Source organism: Genypterus blacodes, unplaced genomic scaffold, assembly GCF_046128005.1.
Source record: "Genypterus blacodes isolate CSIRO-AG114 ecotype Tasmania unplaced genomic scaffold, CSIRO-AGI_Gbla_v1 ptg000003l_1, whole genome shotgun sequence".
Taxonomy (NCBI): Eukaryota; Metazoa; Chordata; class Actinopteri; order Ophidiiformes; family Ophidiidae; genus Genypterus; species Genypterus blacodes.
Genome location: NW_027466817.1, coordinates 5692501 through 5708435, shown reverse-complemented (window position 1 = coordinate 5708435; position 15935 = coordinate 5692501). Strand labels below are relative to the sequence as shown.

At 44.8% G+C, this 15935-nt stretch overlaps 1 protein-coding gene across 2 annotated transcripts in view; it reads right to left on the bottom strand.

The window, feature by feature from the left end:
* Positions 1 to 11485: 11485 nt before the first annotated feature.
* tiparp (TCDD-inducible poly(ADP-ribose) polymerase) overlaps positions 11486 to 15935 on the bottom strand; it is a 17457-nt gene continuing 13007 nt past the window's right edge. For both annotated transcript variants that reach the window (XM_076145493.1, XM_076145498.1), the window contains exons 5-7: positions 15236 to 15571; positions 13701 to 13958; positions 11486 to 12457 (exon numbers count right to left, since the gene is read on the bottom strand). In XM_076145493.1, coding sequence (XP_076001608.1) covers positions 12268 to 12457; positions 13701 to 13958; positions 15236 to 15571 — 784 coding nt within the window. In that variant the 3' untranslated portion in view covers positions 11486 to 12267. The remainder of the gene's footprint in view (positions 12458 to 13700; positions 13959 to 15235; positions 15572 to 15935) is intronic.

Genomic DNA, 15935 nt, shown 5'->3' with positions numbered 1-15935 from the left:
AAGCAGAGAGTTACCGTGACACATCATACCTGTAACTGCTCACTTATCATCAATAACATGTTCTATTACAAAGGTTCAGCTGTACTGCTTGACATTTGACTTTTGACTGTGGTGGGATTTGGTGTCTGTGCTTGGAAAGTTTCTGTTATCGTCCTTTTGTGTTGTTCTCGTTTTCTTAGTTCATAATATTGTTTGGAGAGAAAAAAACCTAAATCAAAGTAAACACTTACAAACACAGAGACATGTACTGATAATACATGTACATGATGACTCAGTATGATTGGTCCCTGTTTCTCTAAACATAGGCCGTACTGACCCACAATATGTCAGTCTCAAGATACTCAGTAGACTACAATATTGAATCACTTCTAACTCAACCAGAATAACTAGAGAGCTGTAGTTGGTCCCTGGCGCAGCACTATGACTACACACTGCTCTGTAGAGTTAGACTATATATATTAGTATATTGTGAGTATATCGTTCGGCTTTAGGAGGAATTTGCAGGAATGTGCAGTAGTGAGTCCTTCTAGTAAAACATGGAGCTCTGCAGAATCCACAAGTTGGCAAAATCATACACTATAATGAAATCTATTACAGGTTTGAAATGAAAGTATGATTTGTTATTATCTAGGAAGTGTAATAGTGTGAAATGACGCAGAAATATAAATGAAATAGTGTACATGAGACAACCTGAAGTCGCGGTGAAGACATTTTTCAAAGATGATATTGTTCGTCCTTGGCAGCTGTGTGCAGGAATGCAGCTGTGTTTTTATCTGTCTGGAGGCGATTGGAACATACAGGTGATAAAAGTAGGAGAAAAAAGTACACTGCACAAAAAACAAAAGAATGTTATTACCTGGTGTTAAAAGTGTGTTTCTAACAGCTTCAAACCATGAAATCAGTATATAATCCTGTCCTGTTGAGGTTATTTTGACCATTTTGATCAATGGTGATGGAGTTTGAGCACTGACAAGCTGAAAATGTGCTTTTTTATGTTACCCAGTAAATTGCTATTCCGCCATCGACCCCGTTTTCACCAAGCAGTTTGAGTTAATGCATGGATCTGACCCCAATTGATCTCAAGGTGGACTGTTGCCGCGGGTCACCTTAAAGGAGCGACCTTTCGGCTCAAACGGATGAGACAGTTTTCACATACCAGCCATTTCAAATAAGGCTTCATAGTCTTGTCATAGCATGTTCACCTGATGGATTCTGCGGGGTTCTGCTGGCAATATGTGCACTATTCCCAGCCTACTCTAACTGGCACCACTGAATGGATGCACGAGGTGAATCATTTTTGTTCTAGTTTGCAAACATACTTGCTTTTGACGTTCCAGGCTGATTAGAGACGGCTGGAATGCAGGCCTGCTGTGGCTGGTTAGGCCGCCAAAGTTAAGCAGCTTGCAGCACAGTAAATAAAGTGCAGTTTGTGCTGTTCTCTTACATGGTCTTTCTGCTCTGGTCTCTAGGATAATCAGGATGAATGGAGAGCAGCTGGGGGGGGGGGGGGGGAAGGGGGGAGGTAGTGGAAGGGAGGGAGGGGGTGAAAGGAAGGGCAGTGAGGGGGAGAGGAGGGTGTGTTTGACATAGCAATAGAGACTTTCCTCTTTGAGGGAATGTATATATGGCATACAGGGGAGTACGCAGGAACACTTGGAGTCGTGTGTTGTGAGCTATAGTCTGCTCCACAGAGCCGTGACTGTGTGTGTGTGTGTGTGTGTGTGTGTGTGTGTGTGTGTGTGTGTGTGTGTGTGTGTGACTAATGCTACAGCAGCCAACTGGCTGACAGTACAGCGTGGAATCGCCTCTACCTTTGGCTTTGAGTCTCTTCTGGGAGTTTGAGGGAAGGGTGTGAAGATGTGAGTGCTTTCCCTATTCATGTTCATTGTCTCTCTATCACTCTCACTTTGACAGTAATCACTCCGACCTTTTATTATCCAAATCGCCCAGAGGTCCTTTGCTCCCCTCTGCCCTCGCCGCCTCATTCATTCACTTTGCTATTTCTCTCCTTTTTCTTCTCCCCCCGTTATCAGTCCATATCTCTTCCTCTCACTGACTGGTTGTGCGATTACTGTGCTGTCTGGAATGAGAGAGGATGTGAGCGGAGAAAAAAAATGAAAGAAGGAGGGGAGAAAAAAAAAAGAGGTCAGGAGAGATGATTTATACAGACATGCCACCAAGCTGTACACATACTTCAAGGACTGTTCTTTTGTTCCCACCTCCACCGGGGCTCACACAGCAAGCTGCACGTACGCATGGCTCACACACACACACACACACGCACACACAAACACACACTCCGCCCACAAGGGTGCCCACTCTTCCTCCAGCATTCTTCCTAGGAGAGGAAATGGTTATGAAAAATCGCTTGTCCTCTCTCTCATTCTATCTTTTGGTTTTCCTCCACACAGGACTTCTTGCTCCACTGCCACAAGTATATTTGACATTGAGAGTGTTTTCTATTTTATCTATACACAATCTAAGGGCAACAAAATGGTGCTGTTTCTATCCATCCATCTTCAAGGCCCTGGAAACTATCATTGGATCATTAGGCCTTGGGCTGTCAGAGAGAGAGGGGGGGGGGCAAGGGGGAGAGACACAACCATGCTTCCTCCATCATAAACACCTGTTAGCAGCCTTTCTTTAGCGTTTGCACTGGATGACGTGTCACTACAGTATGTCCTCATTTGCAAGTCATGTAAGCTGTTCGTAAAATACACCGACACACAACAATTAAGACCTGTTTCAGTCTTATGGCAGTTAATAATCACTAAATGTGATATCTAAACTGACTCAGTTGATTAACATCTTATTTAACTGCCAAGTTCTCATCTGATCTCTTCTGAACTCTAACAGACCGGCGCCTCTTCTCAGCCTTTCCACCCACTCATGATGTCATCGCAGTTCCTACTTAACTTTCAGTTTATTTTTGGTGGAAATGCTCAGAATGATTCAAAATGTCATCGGTGAACCATTGTTGATGGAAACAAAGGAGGTTTCCAATGACCTCTGAGTTTCCTTTGCTGATTTGCCATATTCATCTTGTTTGATTCTAGGGAAAGCAGTGTAAAGCGTGGGCCTTATGTAAGCAGCAGCTTATTAACACGAAGATTTTCCTTGGTATTCACCTGTGTGACCCCGCACAGCATCACCACGGCAATGTTACACTGGTGTGCTAATTAACACAAGGAACGCTTCATGAATGAGCTGCAATTATTGTGGTACATATTTAGCATGCCGCTGTGTTGTTTTTGTTGTGTGATCTTTTATGAATAAGCCCCATCGTCTCTTGATCAAGTGTTCACGCCTGATTTAGATCATCGGGAGTGAGTAGAGGAGGGAGAGATGGAAAACATGAAGTGTTGCGGCTGCTGAGGAGCACAAATGAGAGCCATTGATCTAGTGACTTCTAACAACATTGAAAGGAAGCAGACGTGCACATTAATTTGTTTATGGCCACATTAAGACAGAATTGTAACGAGCAATAAAGGCGAAATGATCGTAAACATAACCTGTAACAGACCTGTTGGAGAGCATTTTCAAGCTTTTGAGTGAAAGAAGAGGCAGAGGTAGAACATATGTGTTTGTATTCTGTGGTGACAGAACAGCCACAGAGATCCAGATGCAAATCCTAGACTCCACACAGAAACAACAACATGGCATTTTAAAAGACTTCACAACTAACACAGCAAATAAAAAAAGTCCCTCCATTTGTCGGATTACTACTATTTATCTAATTATTAATCAAGTCAAGTAAAATCAAGCTGCTGAGAAAGCTGAGTTACTGCTAACACTAAATACTTCACTAACTTGTTATTTACTCTAATTAGGTTAGTGTACTTTAGAGTTACTGACAAACCGGCTTCACTGAAAGGGGAAACAACGGTACCTGACTGAGACAGAGCTATAGTTTTTACGCAGTGCTGCTCTTTATCTGTGACACTCCTGCTATAATTAGGCTATACACAGCCTCAATTGTGACCTTAGATGGATGAACAAGACCAACGAGTTCATTAATAAGCCTGGGAGCGGCCAAAAAGGGACTTATTGTAAAAGAAACACCACGCCAGGTGCACTGATTCATAGCTGAGGGTTATTGGGCAACTGTTGGAATTTAGCATCTGTTTGGCCTAATTATTTATATCTGTCATCACAAGAGACCAGTATGTGAGTAAATAAGGGCTGAAGAGGAGACATAATGTTCTTTGTGTGAGAGATGCAAAATGGAGAGTCCTTGTCAAGTAGATTGCTAAAAGAGCGACTGTGTAAAAGAAGAAGTGCAAGACCGAGCAAGTGCTTGTGAAAGCATGAGAGCATGTGTGTGTGTGTGTCTGCCTGCACAAGTCATAATCCTTGAGGCCGTAGGGAGGTGCACACACATTCAGCCTTTTCCTGTTGCTTCCCATTAATTCCACCTGTATACACTGGGAATGAGCCCCCGCTGGCCCCAGCCCTTCCTGCCGCCGCCCCTCCGTCCACTCCTCCCTACCTCTAATCCCCAGATGTAGGCTTACTGAACACCCAGAGAGACCAGGCTGCTCTGTTCTGTTGCAAACTGTTCCATCACCACGCACAGTGTTCCCAGCCACAGCTCCGCATATCACAAATTTAAATGGGGAGGATGAGCATATTTATTCAAATCAACATTTGAATGGCTATTTCACTAGAACACGAAAGACAGGCTGCCATATGGCTGCTGAACTTTTGATAATGTTGCCATGGAAATGAGCACTGGTGCCAGCTGTGCTGAACATTTACACCGTGTGTGTCTTGACACTGCCCAGACACACACACATACACACTCAAAGGCATACACAAGAAACAGAGAGAACATTTTGATTGACATCCAGTATTGAGTAGGAAGATTAAATGTCATATTCCAGCACAGATTCCGCTTACGTCACCAAAACTATAATTAGCAGCATAATTCAAGGCATAGCCCAGTAACACGCTGTGCTGATTACACTCAGGTGTTGTTTACTTACTTATATTTGGGGGAATCAAAGGTGCTGATAAGTGAGAGAATGTACTTGCCATTTAGTAGAGGTAACATTAATAATACTTTAAGATTAACATTAACATTTTCACAAGAAATGGAGATAGAGTTAAGGTTACATAATGAATTACAGCATCTGTCATTCAATGCAAATCACACAAACAAGTTTAGCAGGATCCAAAAGAGATGACCAAACATTTCACTAAACGCCACATGAACAATCTGCCTATAAATACATAACAAGCCTGTGAGCGACTATAGGAAGAATTCTAATTTCCACATGGTTACTAAGTACCCACGCTGCAACTTCCTCTGGATACAATATAGCGGGGATTAGAGGAAAGGTCTTAGAGTCATCGCTTTTAATAATATGCTCACAGTCGTCTACCTTCACAATTAAATGTCAAACTGTGAGAAAGCCGTGAGTATTAAGCTAGAAAGGTGAGTCGGTAAACAGCTTTGGGCCACATTGTGCACATGAACTGGTTGGTGCATCATTGACTTTGGACGCAGTGTGTTTGTGCTGCTCTCATGTCTGTGAGACACATCTGAGGGGATCATGGTGTTTTAACATGTGCTTGTTAAGCCTCAATTATTAAGGCAGGATCCACAGCGCTGTGGCACGGTTAACCTTTTGAACCCAGCACAGACGAGCGCGGTTTGCATGCATACTGGCATACATACGCCTGCATGCATGCACGCTCCATATGGCACAATTAACCTTTTAAACTTCAGACACATGGTCAGAAGGATGCGCGGAAACATAATGCGTAAAGAGAAATGCACACACACCCGCAGATTCTTTCACGCAAACCTGTGTACGCACACTGGAGGCACTCAAATAAGGTCTTGATTAGAAGCCGCCTTCGTTCCTTGAGGGCGCACATTATAAATGGTTCGATTGGCGAGAGCAACAGCTATCTCATTCTCACGCACTCATGTTAGTGTATATTGCTAGAGAGGGAAAGGAATGCTGGGTACTCGAGAGGAGAAGAAACGGCTTTTCCACACGTTTAACTGCCTCTTAAACATTTTACGGTATGTCAAACAGGATGTGTTTTAAAGATTCCAACCCTTTTATCATACATGTAAAGGAGGGTAGAAGAAGAGAGGAGGGAACGCCCCTGAGAGAGTTCTCCTTTCATTCGTTGACTGTTGAGAGACAGTGAAGATGCTTGTCATTACTGGATTGACACTGGCTCCGTCAAAATAAAAGTGTTCTACTAAGACCAAAGATCCTGGCATCCAATTGTGTGTTTAATTTGGAAGATACACAATAACGTGAGAAGAACCAGACACAAGTGAGTTCCCTGCTAGTGTATCTTTACCTCTAAATCCTGCATCTACAGTATGTGTGCATCTATAGCAAGCAAGGATGAGAACGCCTGCAATTGAACTCAGGCTCTAGTCGACTCACCAAGACTATAACACTGGATTTCTCCTACATTGCGCACTTCCTCCGTCCTTATAAGTTTGCCGGCAGTGCACACCAGCACTCCAAAAGAATCAGGTTCAATTTGACTTGAATCCTCCCGCCTGCTCTGACTCCTAATAGCCTCTTCCTGTCCTCTGAGCCGCAATTAGATAAACTGGAGATGACAGCGGGACGGGTAGAGCAGAGCCTGAGAGGTAGAGGATGATAAAGAGGAGGGCAGAACGAGCATGATGCACAAACAAAAACAGAACAGAGGGGCCGAATTTTGTGTCAGTGCGGATCAAGTGCAATGAGTCAAGTAGCAATTGTTTTGGTCACATGAGGATTTTTTGGGAGCCCTGCACCTGCTGGATGATTCGATGACTCACCATGACACTGCCGCCGACAAAACAGTTGGGTAACACACTAGAGGGGAGTGTCAGTGTAAATCAGATGGTGCGGAGGGATCATCGCTGTGACACCCAACCCACTCGGTGCAAACGATGGTGTTACCTGCTGTATTTGTTTCGCTTAGGGTGACAAAAAACTTGCTATGACGTCACCTCTCGCAGGGTTTAGGACAAAGCAAACCCTCGCAGCTACCGATCACCAGAGGAAAAAGAAACAGAGTCCTTGCAGAGTCAGATTTCACTCCCACCTGTTTAAACACGCCTGAAGGAAATTACCACCGTTAACTGTGCAGTTCCATTTCCTAATTCTCTTTCACCAATAAGGGGAAGTAATCAAGTAGCAAAGACAAAAATGAGAACATGAAAGAGAGCGTTTGGAGATAACGAGGAAACTATAAAACAAAGGAGCAGAAGCAACAAGACGCCAAATGGTCCGAAATGATTATTAGCGAGGGCAAAGGTCATGAACTCCTGCCCCGACTTATCCAATCACAAACAGGCACGCACGCATTAATGCATATACGCGTTCGCATCAGACTTCTCTCGGCGGTCGTGCAAAACCCTGCCTAAAGCTCAGCCCCCCGGGCAGGGTCTTAAAGGTCACGATCTCTTTGCCGCTTTAGAAGGTCGCGCAAAGTTCATGACACAAGCCTGACCATATTTGGCTGCTGGCTCTCTTAAAGGCTTAGGGCAGAAATTTGAAATGATACAGAGAGAGGGAGAGAAAAAACACAGGAACTGGAATGTTCATTGGTTGCAGCTGGGCATCTTTGGAGCAATATGGACCGAGGCTTAATGCAGGAAGTGTGTGCATGTGTGCGTCTTTGTGCACATGTGGCTATGTGCGTTTGCATTGACATGCATGTGTTGGGTATGCGTGTGAGAGGGGTGGAATGAGATAATGGGTTAATAAGGGCCAAAGCGAAGACATTTCCAGATACGTGTGTGTAGAAAATAAACACATGAACTACGGTGTGTGTGTGTGTGTGTGTGTGTGTGTGTGTGTGTGTGTGTGTGTGTGTGTGTGTGCGTGTGCGCATGAATGCTGGTTTGCCTCTGTGTGTGATAGAAATATTGGAGCAATATGAAAAAGCTTAAGATGGGAGAATGGGGTGACAGCATGAAACGTGTGTGAAGGGAAAGATCACCAAGCCACACACAGATCCACATAGATCACAAATAGAATAGAATAGACACAAGAAAGTGAATGCCTCTACTTCTTCCTCGTGTGTGTCAGCAGATTAACAGAGGAGATGTTTGTTCCCTTTTGGAAACTAAAATATCACAACAAATCCATTACAACTCTTAATTGACGAGGAAATCAGCAAAAGCAATGTTGCACACACCAAGTCAGTAATTACAAAAGTATGAGGTACAAGTCAGCGTGGGAGCGTGAAATACATTTTTCACTCGTCACCACAAAGGAAGTCATGCTGAATCGTTTGCAGAGGAGAGGTTCTAATGATTAGTTTTTTTGCAGATATTTTGCTTATGGCATCTTGAGATATTCCTACAGCAGCACAAAGATAGAAGCTTAACACATCCGGTGGATTCCCAAATAGAACACTGTTGCGCTGTAACCTCAGTAACGGCATGTAAAATACATTTTCTGTGGGTTTTATCTGTGCATGTCTGTCAGCGACGCTCTGTCAGATCCAGTCGCGTCACGTTATGTTCGCCCAAGGCACCGTGTCGCCTCTGTACCTAGACGCACAGGGATTTCAACTGACTTCAGCAAAGAACAGATGCAAGAAGGCAGCAGGACAGTAACAAAAGGAAATTTCAATAATTTCAGGGGAAAATCTCAACATATTACTTAATACTATCTAGTATATAACTTAATGTAGTGGCTTTTCCTCGTGCTCCATGTCTCTTGTTCTGTCGTCACATGAAGGTACAGTCTACATAACGCAGATCTACCCACAAATAAATAATGTACATTTCCTCAAAAGTCTCTTTGATAGGCTAAGTGATATTATTTTGTACGCGCTTGTGCCACAATGTGCCACACTGACACAAAGACCCATTTAAATGATAAATCCATTAATCCTCCATTATTTAGCTCTTTGGTGGATTCACAGGCTTGGTCTCCCTCTGTCATACACTCATACTGGTGTCGGCAGGCTGCAAAGTCAGAAACACATATACACACACACACACACACACACACACACACACACACACACACACACACAGGTTGCAGTGGGGCTGCATCAAACATGACACACAATAATCTTGACTCATGAATAATTCAAAGTTATATTGTCGCTCCTGCAGGCATGTCTCTCTCCCTCTCTCTTTCTGTCTTTCTTGCTGTGACTTCTCTTCCCTGTCCCTCTTCATCTCCCCGCCCCCTCCCATCTCATCCCTTAATAGCAGCCTCTGCTCTTGCTCCTCCATCTTTCCTTTGCCTCATTCTCTCCTCTTATAGCCGCAGGAAGCAGGTCTATACAGAAGTGCTTCTTCTGTGCCAGCAGCAATTCCTGGAGGGCAGTGAGGCAAACAAGCCAAGCCGGTGCCCACTGCATGACTCAGAGAGAGTGAGAGAATGAGGACGGAGGAGATAAAACTGTTATGATGAGAGAGAAATAGGGATTTTAAGCTTTCAAGAGCTGAGGAGAGAGGGTAGGTGGGAAAAAGTGGAAAGAGAATGAAAGAGATGAAGTGGCATAGAGGACCAGTTAGGGAGACAGACAGAGAGAGAGAGAGGGAGAGAGAGAGAGAGAGAGAGAGAGAGAGAGAGAGAGAGAGAGAGAGAGAGAGAGAGAGAGAGTGAGTGATAGGGAGCTGGGGGCAAACAGAGGGCAACCTGCACGATCTTGCATGCACACGAGGAGAGCAGACAGGCACGCAGCTGAGCGACGAGGCACGAAGAGAGCAAAATAACCCCTCCTCCCACTCTAATCCTCTCTCCTTTCCTCTATCTATCTCGCTTTTTCATTCCCCAAGTCTCTGCCAAAAAGCACAACTCAGCACGAAAGCCTTACACGACACGGTGACCTGCGACGGAGGACAGAGTAAAGGGCTAAACGGAGAGAACAGCAGGAAGGGGAGGGAGGGAGCAGTGGGACAGAATGGGAGCAAGGGGTAGCACAACAAAATGTTCTGATGGAGGATAATTCCAGATGCTTTCACCGAAATTTGAACTTTGCTGTGTTTTTCCTCAACCGACTGCATTTGTGGCGTCGCAGGCACAAATACGCAATCGGAAAAAGGTTATAGTAAGTGATGTTATATGTACAGACTCGAAAAAGGAAAGCGACGCAGTGTTTTGTGAAAGTAATAAGAAGTGACTGAGCTCCACGGGGGAGGGGGGTGGGGAGCGGTGGGTGCTGATGTCTGCTGCTGTGCTGTGTGAGATACAGTAGACTCCCTCTGGACTGCATTAGACATGCTGCTCAGATAATACAGAGCTGGGGGGGGGCAGACAGAGAGACGGGAGAGCTGAAAACCAGAGAATTCTTTACTTGTGACCTCAGGATCTAAACAAGTGCAAGTAATCAGACGGACAAAGTTGGCTCAGTGTGAAATGTCACATTCTTAGTGACACTGGCATCGTATAGAACACACACACACATATAGATCTGTTTGCTTCACTGAGGGAGGCTGTGCAGTGCGGCGGTTCATTCTGTCAAGGTTCAGATTCACATGAACGGAGCCACAAATCATCCATTCAGGTCTCCCTAATCTGAGTAGTTGTTTTTACACATGTTCTATATTGGTAAGTTTCCAATGAATCTCATGGTCAGCATGTTTATTTATTTTGTTTGGACCCACTCAGACCTCCTTAAGTACTCACCAGGGCCCCCAGATCTCAGTCCCCTACAAGGGCAAACATCAGGGTGCCAGCGTCTAGACAAAATCTGTTTTGTTCTAATAAGGCAAAGTGGAAGCTCAACAATAATAAGAGAAAAAGTGAGCTTTATTGTTGTGAAGAGTGGTTTTGAAATTTATCTGTTTTAGGCTCAAACTGCCCCTTGTCATTATGATGTCATTATTCATGTTGATTTCATTTTCATTGCTTTCAAAATTAACAATAACTATTACATAATGCTCAATCATGAAATGTTAACAAATCATGAAAACATTTATGGATCTGGATCAATACCAACATCTGATTGGTTCTTCCACCAGTCTCACCATCACTTCATAAACTGTTGCATATTCTACTTAATCCCTATTCCATTTGAAATCATAGGACGAGAACAAAGCACAAGCTGACCAGTTTGTCATTTTCTATTTTAGATTCTTTATTTAATCAATGTTACATTAAACTAACATAAATAAACATTTTATGAACAAAAGGCACACAGTTCAAATATAAACAAAGCACATCTGTACAGTTTTATCTCAATAAAACATGTCTACTGTCTCTCAGAGCGAGAGAGAGCGGTCCAAGAGAGATGAGTTTCAGGGAGTTTGTTGGGTTTGTTGACGAAAACGCCGCTCTGCCGTTTTGCTTGCCGCGGCGTCGAGTCTCGGCGTTAAACTCTTCCACAGGAACCGGAACAACCGGAACCCAACCGGAACAGCGCTTCTGCTCAGAGGTTTTTGTTTCTCGTCGGTGTCCGTGTTGTGAAGTTCTGAGTCCTGCTGAAACTCATGTCCGTTGTCTGGTTGAAGAGGCCACAAGATGCACATATGTCCACTAAATTAAATATTCAATCACGCAGCACATACACTTGAAAATGGAGGCTGGGTTCACTATGATTTCTTTTTTTTTCTCAATGTAAGCAAAAGGTGGGTCAGTGTCGCCGCGGTTACTCTACGACTGTGTGAAAGCTTCTGGTTAGTTGGTTACTGCTTCCTTCAGGTGAGTACAGGTCGTTCGCAGCCCTGGCGTGACTCCACCGTCTGTCTACTACAGTGCGGCCCACCGCTCGGCCCCTAACTGACGTCGGTAGGCAAACTGATAAGAGGGGCTCAGTGTGGTTTCCCTGGATCTCGGCCCAGGCTCAAATACGGAAGATTCATTTCTCAAGTCCGATCTCCACTCTGTTTTCTGTTCGTACTAGATAACAAAGTGTGGTTTCTCAGTCCAGTCGGGGTCCTGGGTGTCTGGAGGAAACAGGCGATATCCAGACCAATCTGTTTTTCTTTTCCACTCGTTTCATTTGGTCTGGATGCGTCTGATCTCGTGTACTTTGGCCCGGCCCGTTATTCTGAACCGCAGTCTGGTCTGGTCTGGACCTGGCTGTCTCACAGGCCCGGATGATTAATACTCACAAACATTTCTTTCGCATTTATTTTTAATCCACGCAGAGCGCCGGATGTGCGACATTGATTCTACCGAAGGTGCCGATCTGACAAGAGACGTCGGCTAAATTTCAAGCTTGTCAGATTTGGCGGTGATGTGTGAAACCCTTACACACACCCGCAATCTGAACCGGCTGAAACTCCTCGTACTGTATTCGCGAATACTGTCCAGACCGGTGTGATCCCTGCGCTCAGATGGAGACGGTGCTGGGTACCTCCTCATAGTGAATGATAAAGTATGGGTAGCTCTGGTCGTCGTTGAAGATGACGTAGATCTGGGGGTCCACCCAGTTGTCCACGCAGGAGTCATAGAGGTCGCTGGAGGTGTCTCGGGGGTTGATGGGCGGCGGACGTCGCATGGAGGGGTTTCCTACTGTAAACCTGCAAACACAGCGGAGACAACGAGTTTAGTTCTGTGGTCTGGACATACAGAGGGTGAATGTATATAAACACGGACGACAAACTATACGAGTTGTTTGTCTCATCAACTTAAATTCCTTTGCAGCTAACCGTTTCCAGAAATTAAAATTGAATTGAAACGCGACTGTTGTTCATTTGTCTGTCTTACAGCACTTTAAATAATACAAGTATAAACTGTAAGCGTACGTAACCAACACACGGTAAGTATATGAAATGAGCCGGAGCACTGTAACCACTTTGTTTCTCTCTCTTAAATATTAATGTCATCGCTTTAAAACCCCTAATCCATCAATGTCTCTCGCACATTCTCTGGGGTCATAAATAATACACATTAAAATAAGACAAGTGAATATTTTCAGCTGTGGGACAGACTGAGACAGTGGGTACAGGACTTAAGGGTTCGCATATGAGATCTGGTTCCAACAGAAATAATCCAGCTGTGTGTGTAAGACTTATTAGACGAGAGATCCTCGCTCAGGTCTCGGAACAATGTCACCTCCAGGGCAACGGCGGGGATTGATGCCAGCCTTATGGCGAAGGGGGGGGGGTGTGTTCCGTGTGTTCGTGTGTGTGTTCCAAATGCACTCTGTCCCCTGGCCTCCCAACCCACTGTCTGCTGCAGCATAACGAAAGCCAATAATGTAAGACGCTTTCAGTCAAATCAGCTGTTGTGCATGTGTGGCTGTAAGATCCCGGCTTGGCCTTTGAGGAATGGGAGCAGCATGACGCACTGCGTGACTGAATGCCGGCCCCTGCCAAAGAAGCTCAAAAAGTTTTTCCGTGTTTCAAACCCCGCTGATGTGGACCGTAAATTTCACTTAAAAGCGTTTTTTAAAGAAACCAACAACGAGGTCACGAAGGGAATGAGGCGCTGTAGAGGACACGGAGACAAACGCGTGCATACAATTTAAAACATTACAGAGTTCAGCTGAATTTGTAAATCAGACGGAAAAAGGCTGTGAGGGTATTTCATCAATAGCTTCCCTGATACTCAAACTGTAAAGGCTTCCTGTGTTTACATTAAGCATAAGCATTCTGGGCATTAAGGTGCTCACCTGGTGTTCTTCCCCCGCATAAGATGATTAAGCAATAAGTCCTGTACTGTATATTCAGCAAATAAGCTAATCCTATTAATTCCACGCATCCATACTGCTCACACTGCGGTTATTCTTTAGCATTATTGAAGCTCGGGGGAGACACTCACCGGCCAGTGAGGACTTTAGCCAGGAACATGCAGTGGACCCCTTTGGGCGAGCGCCTGGAGAAGTTGTGGGAGTAAACGGCCTTGCGGGCGAAATAGGAGCCCTGGCCGAAGACGGTGGCGTGCTTGCCGCAGACGCGCGGGTCGAAGTTGTGCTTGCAGATGCCGTCCACCACGTCGGCCGAGGTGCCGTGGAAGAGGTGGCGCTCGCTCAGCAGCCGGTCCATCTCGGACATGCGCCGTGACATGTACTCCTTCTTCCTGTTTGGACAGAGAGGGACGGAGACATTATAATCACCGCTCACACATACACTGTATAGAACTCAAAATAGAGTGAGAGAATGTAAGGAAACAACTTTGAGCAAGTTTGAATCTAATGTGTCCATCAGTAATTTGGTCTGGGCCCTAATCCTTTTCTTGAGCAACTCACTCACACACACACACACACACACACACAACTCGTTTGATGTGATAGGATCAATTAGGCACGAGGAGGCAAAAGCTGGATAGGCTCTGACTCATGCATGACCTCCCGTGACCCTGCAGCCTGTGACCGGACACAGACTGACACCACAGGTGTCAACACACACACACACACAAACATATGCACATTTCCATTCACGCCTAAAAATTAAACGGCAAGAACTTTCCACTATTCCGGTTTCAAGAGACGTGAACTGTTTTAACATTGCAAAAGCTGCTTGACCTCAAACATCAATTAGATATTAACAAATTACACACACACACACACACACACACAGCTTCTCATTCGAAACTACAGTGTGTGAAAAGATAAGCAAGCAACTGACATTCAGGGGGCAACACTTTCTGCGTCTGTGTGACACGCACACACACACACACACACACACAGTCAGCCATTGTGAAACCCTGTGGTACCAGTCAGCGTGGGGGTGTTTAACTGCCACAGCTGACGCGACCTGTTATGCTCTCACCACAGCGGTTTGCCTGCTGTGTTCACAACAGGAACAACATCATCGCCCGAGCATCTCTCCATCCGCTGTGTTCACACAGACCGCTGTCGCCCAGTTCTCACGAAGCCTCGCACAGCTGCTCCCCGCCCTTCCTCGCCTCATCCTTCACACTGACCCCCGCGTTCGGGGGCTGCTAATTGCTTTCACTTGCGTGCAATTAAAAACGGTGACAGCACGTTTCGTACCACCTCCACAACAAAGAAGGAGGTGGATGAACAGAGAAGCAGCATTACTTTGCTATTTTATTGAAATACCGCCCTATGCATACTTTAGCTTATTACCAAAGCTATCAAATATTGATTTCAATGCATATAAGCTAATGTCCGGCTGTAAAACTCACACTATTTCCCTGATATAGTAGACAATGATCTTTTCAATAATTTAACAGGCTGAGTCAAGGAAACCATGAAGGAAAAATAGAGAATGCAGAGGAAACATGAAACTTTCTGTGCGCACCACGTTTGCTTTTTTACCCGTTTTGGAAAACATGTGAAGGTTAAGGGGTTAAAGGTGTATGATTAGATGAATAAATGATCTCAAACGCACCTCTTGTATTTCTCCCACAGGAAGGGGTTCTGCACGCGGTTGATCTTGAGAATCCGGAACTTGCTCTCCGACACCGTCTTGTGGAACAGGCTGTACACCGTCCGGTAGCTGCGGTCGTCCTGGGACACCGGCACCTGCAGGAAGTCCTGGCTCATCGTCATGGGCAACCACGTCTCGGGGAAGAGGCTGGGAGGGTTGGTGGACGTCGGCGACAGAGGGTGCGACGCCGATAGGTCCATCAGCGAGGAGGAGGAGGAAGAAGGGGACAAGGCGGTGGAGGAGGAGGAGGACGACGGGGAGGAAGGGAGAGGAGATGAAGACAAGCCGCCCAAAGTCCTGTTAAAAGGAAACGACACAGGAAAATTAATGTCAAATGTAATAATAATTGTTATGTGCTATTACAGTTGCAAAGATTCTATAGCTAATACATTTATTAATTAAAAATTTTAGTAGTACATTTTGATTATTAACAACAAAAATACACATAAAAGGTATGTAAACATTAATACATATAATCTGCTCACTGTATCTGCCTGTATACAAGACAACACCAACACGTATTATACCAGATTATACACATTATTACACACATTATTGTATTTATTCATTTATTTTTTGCTCTATAAATATAAAAACATGTCACCTCCTCAGTAAATGACTTTGGCTCTCCTTTATAATGTCTTATTTTTAAATCTAGGCC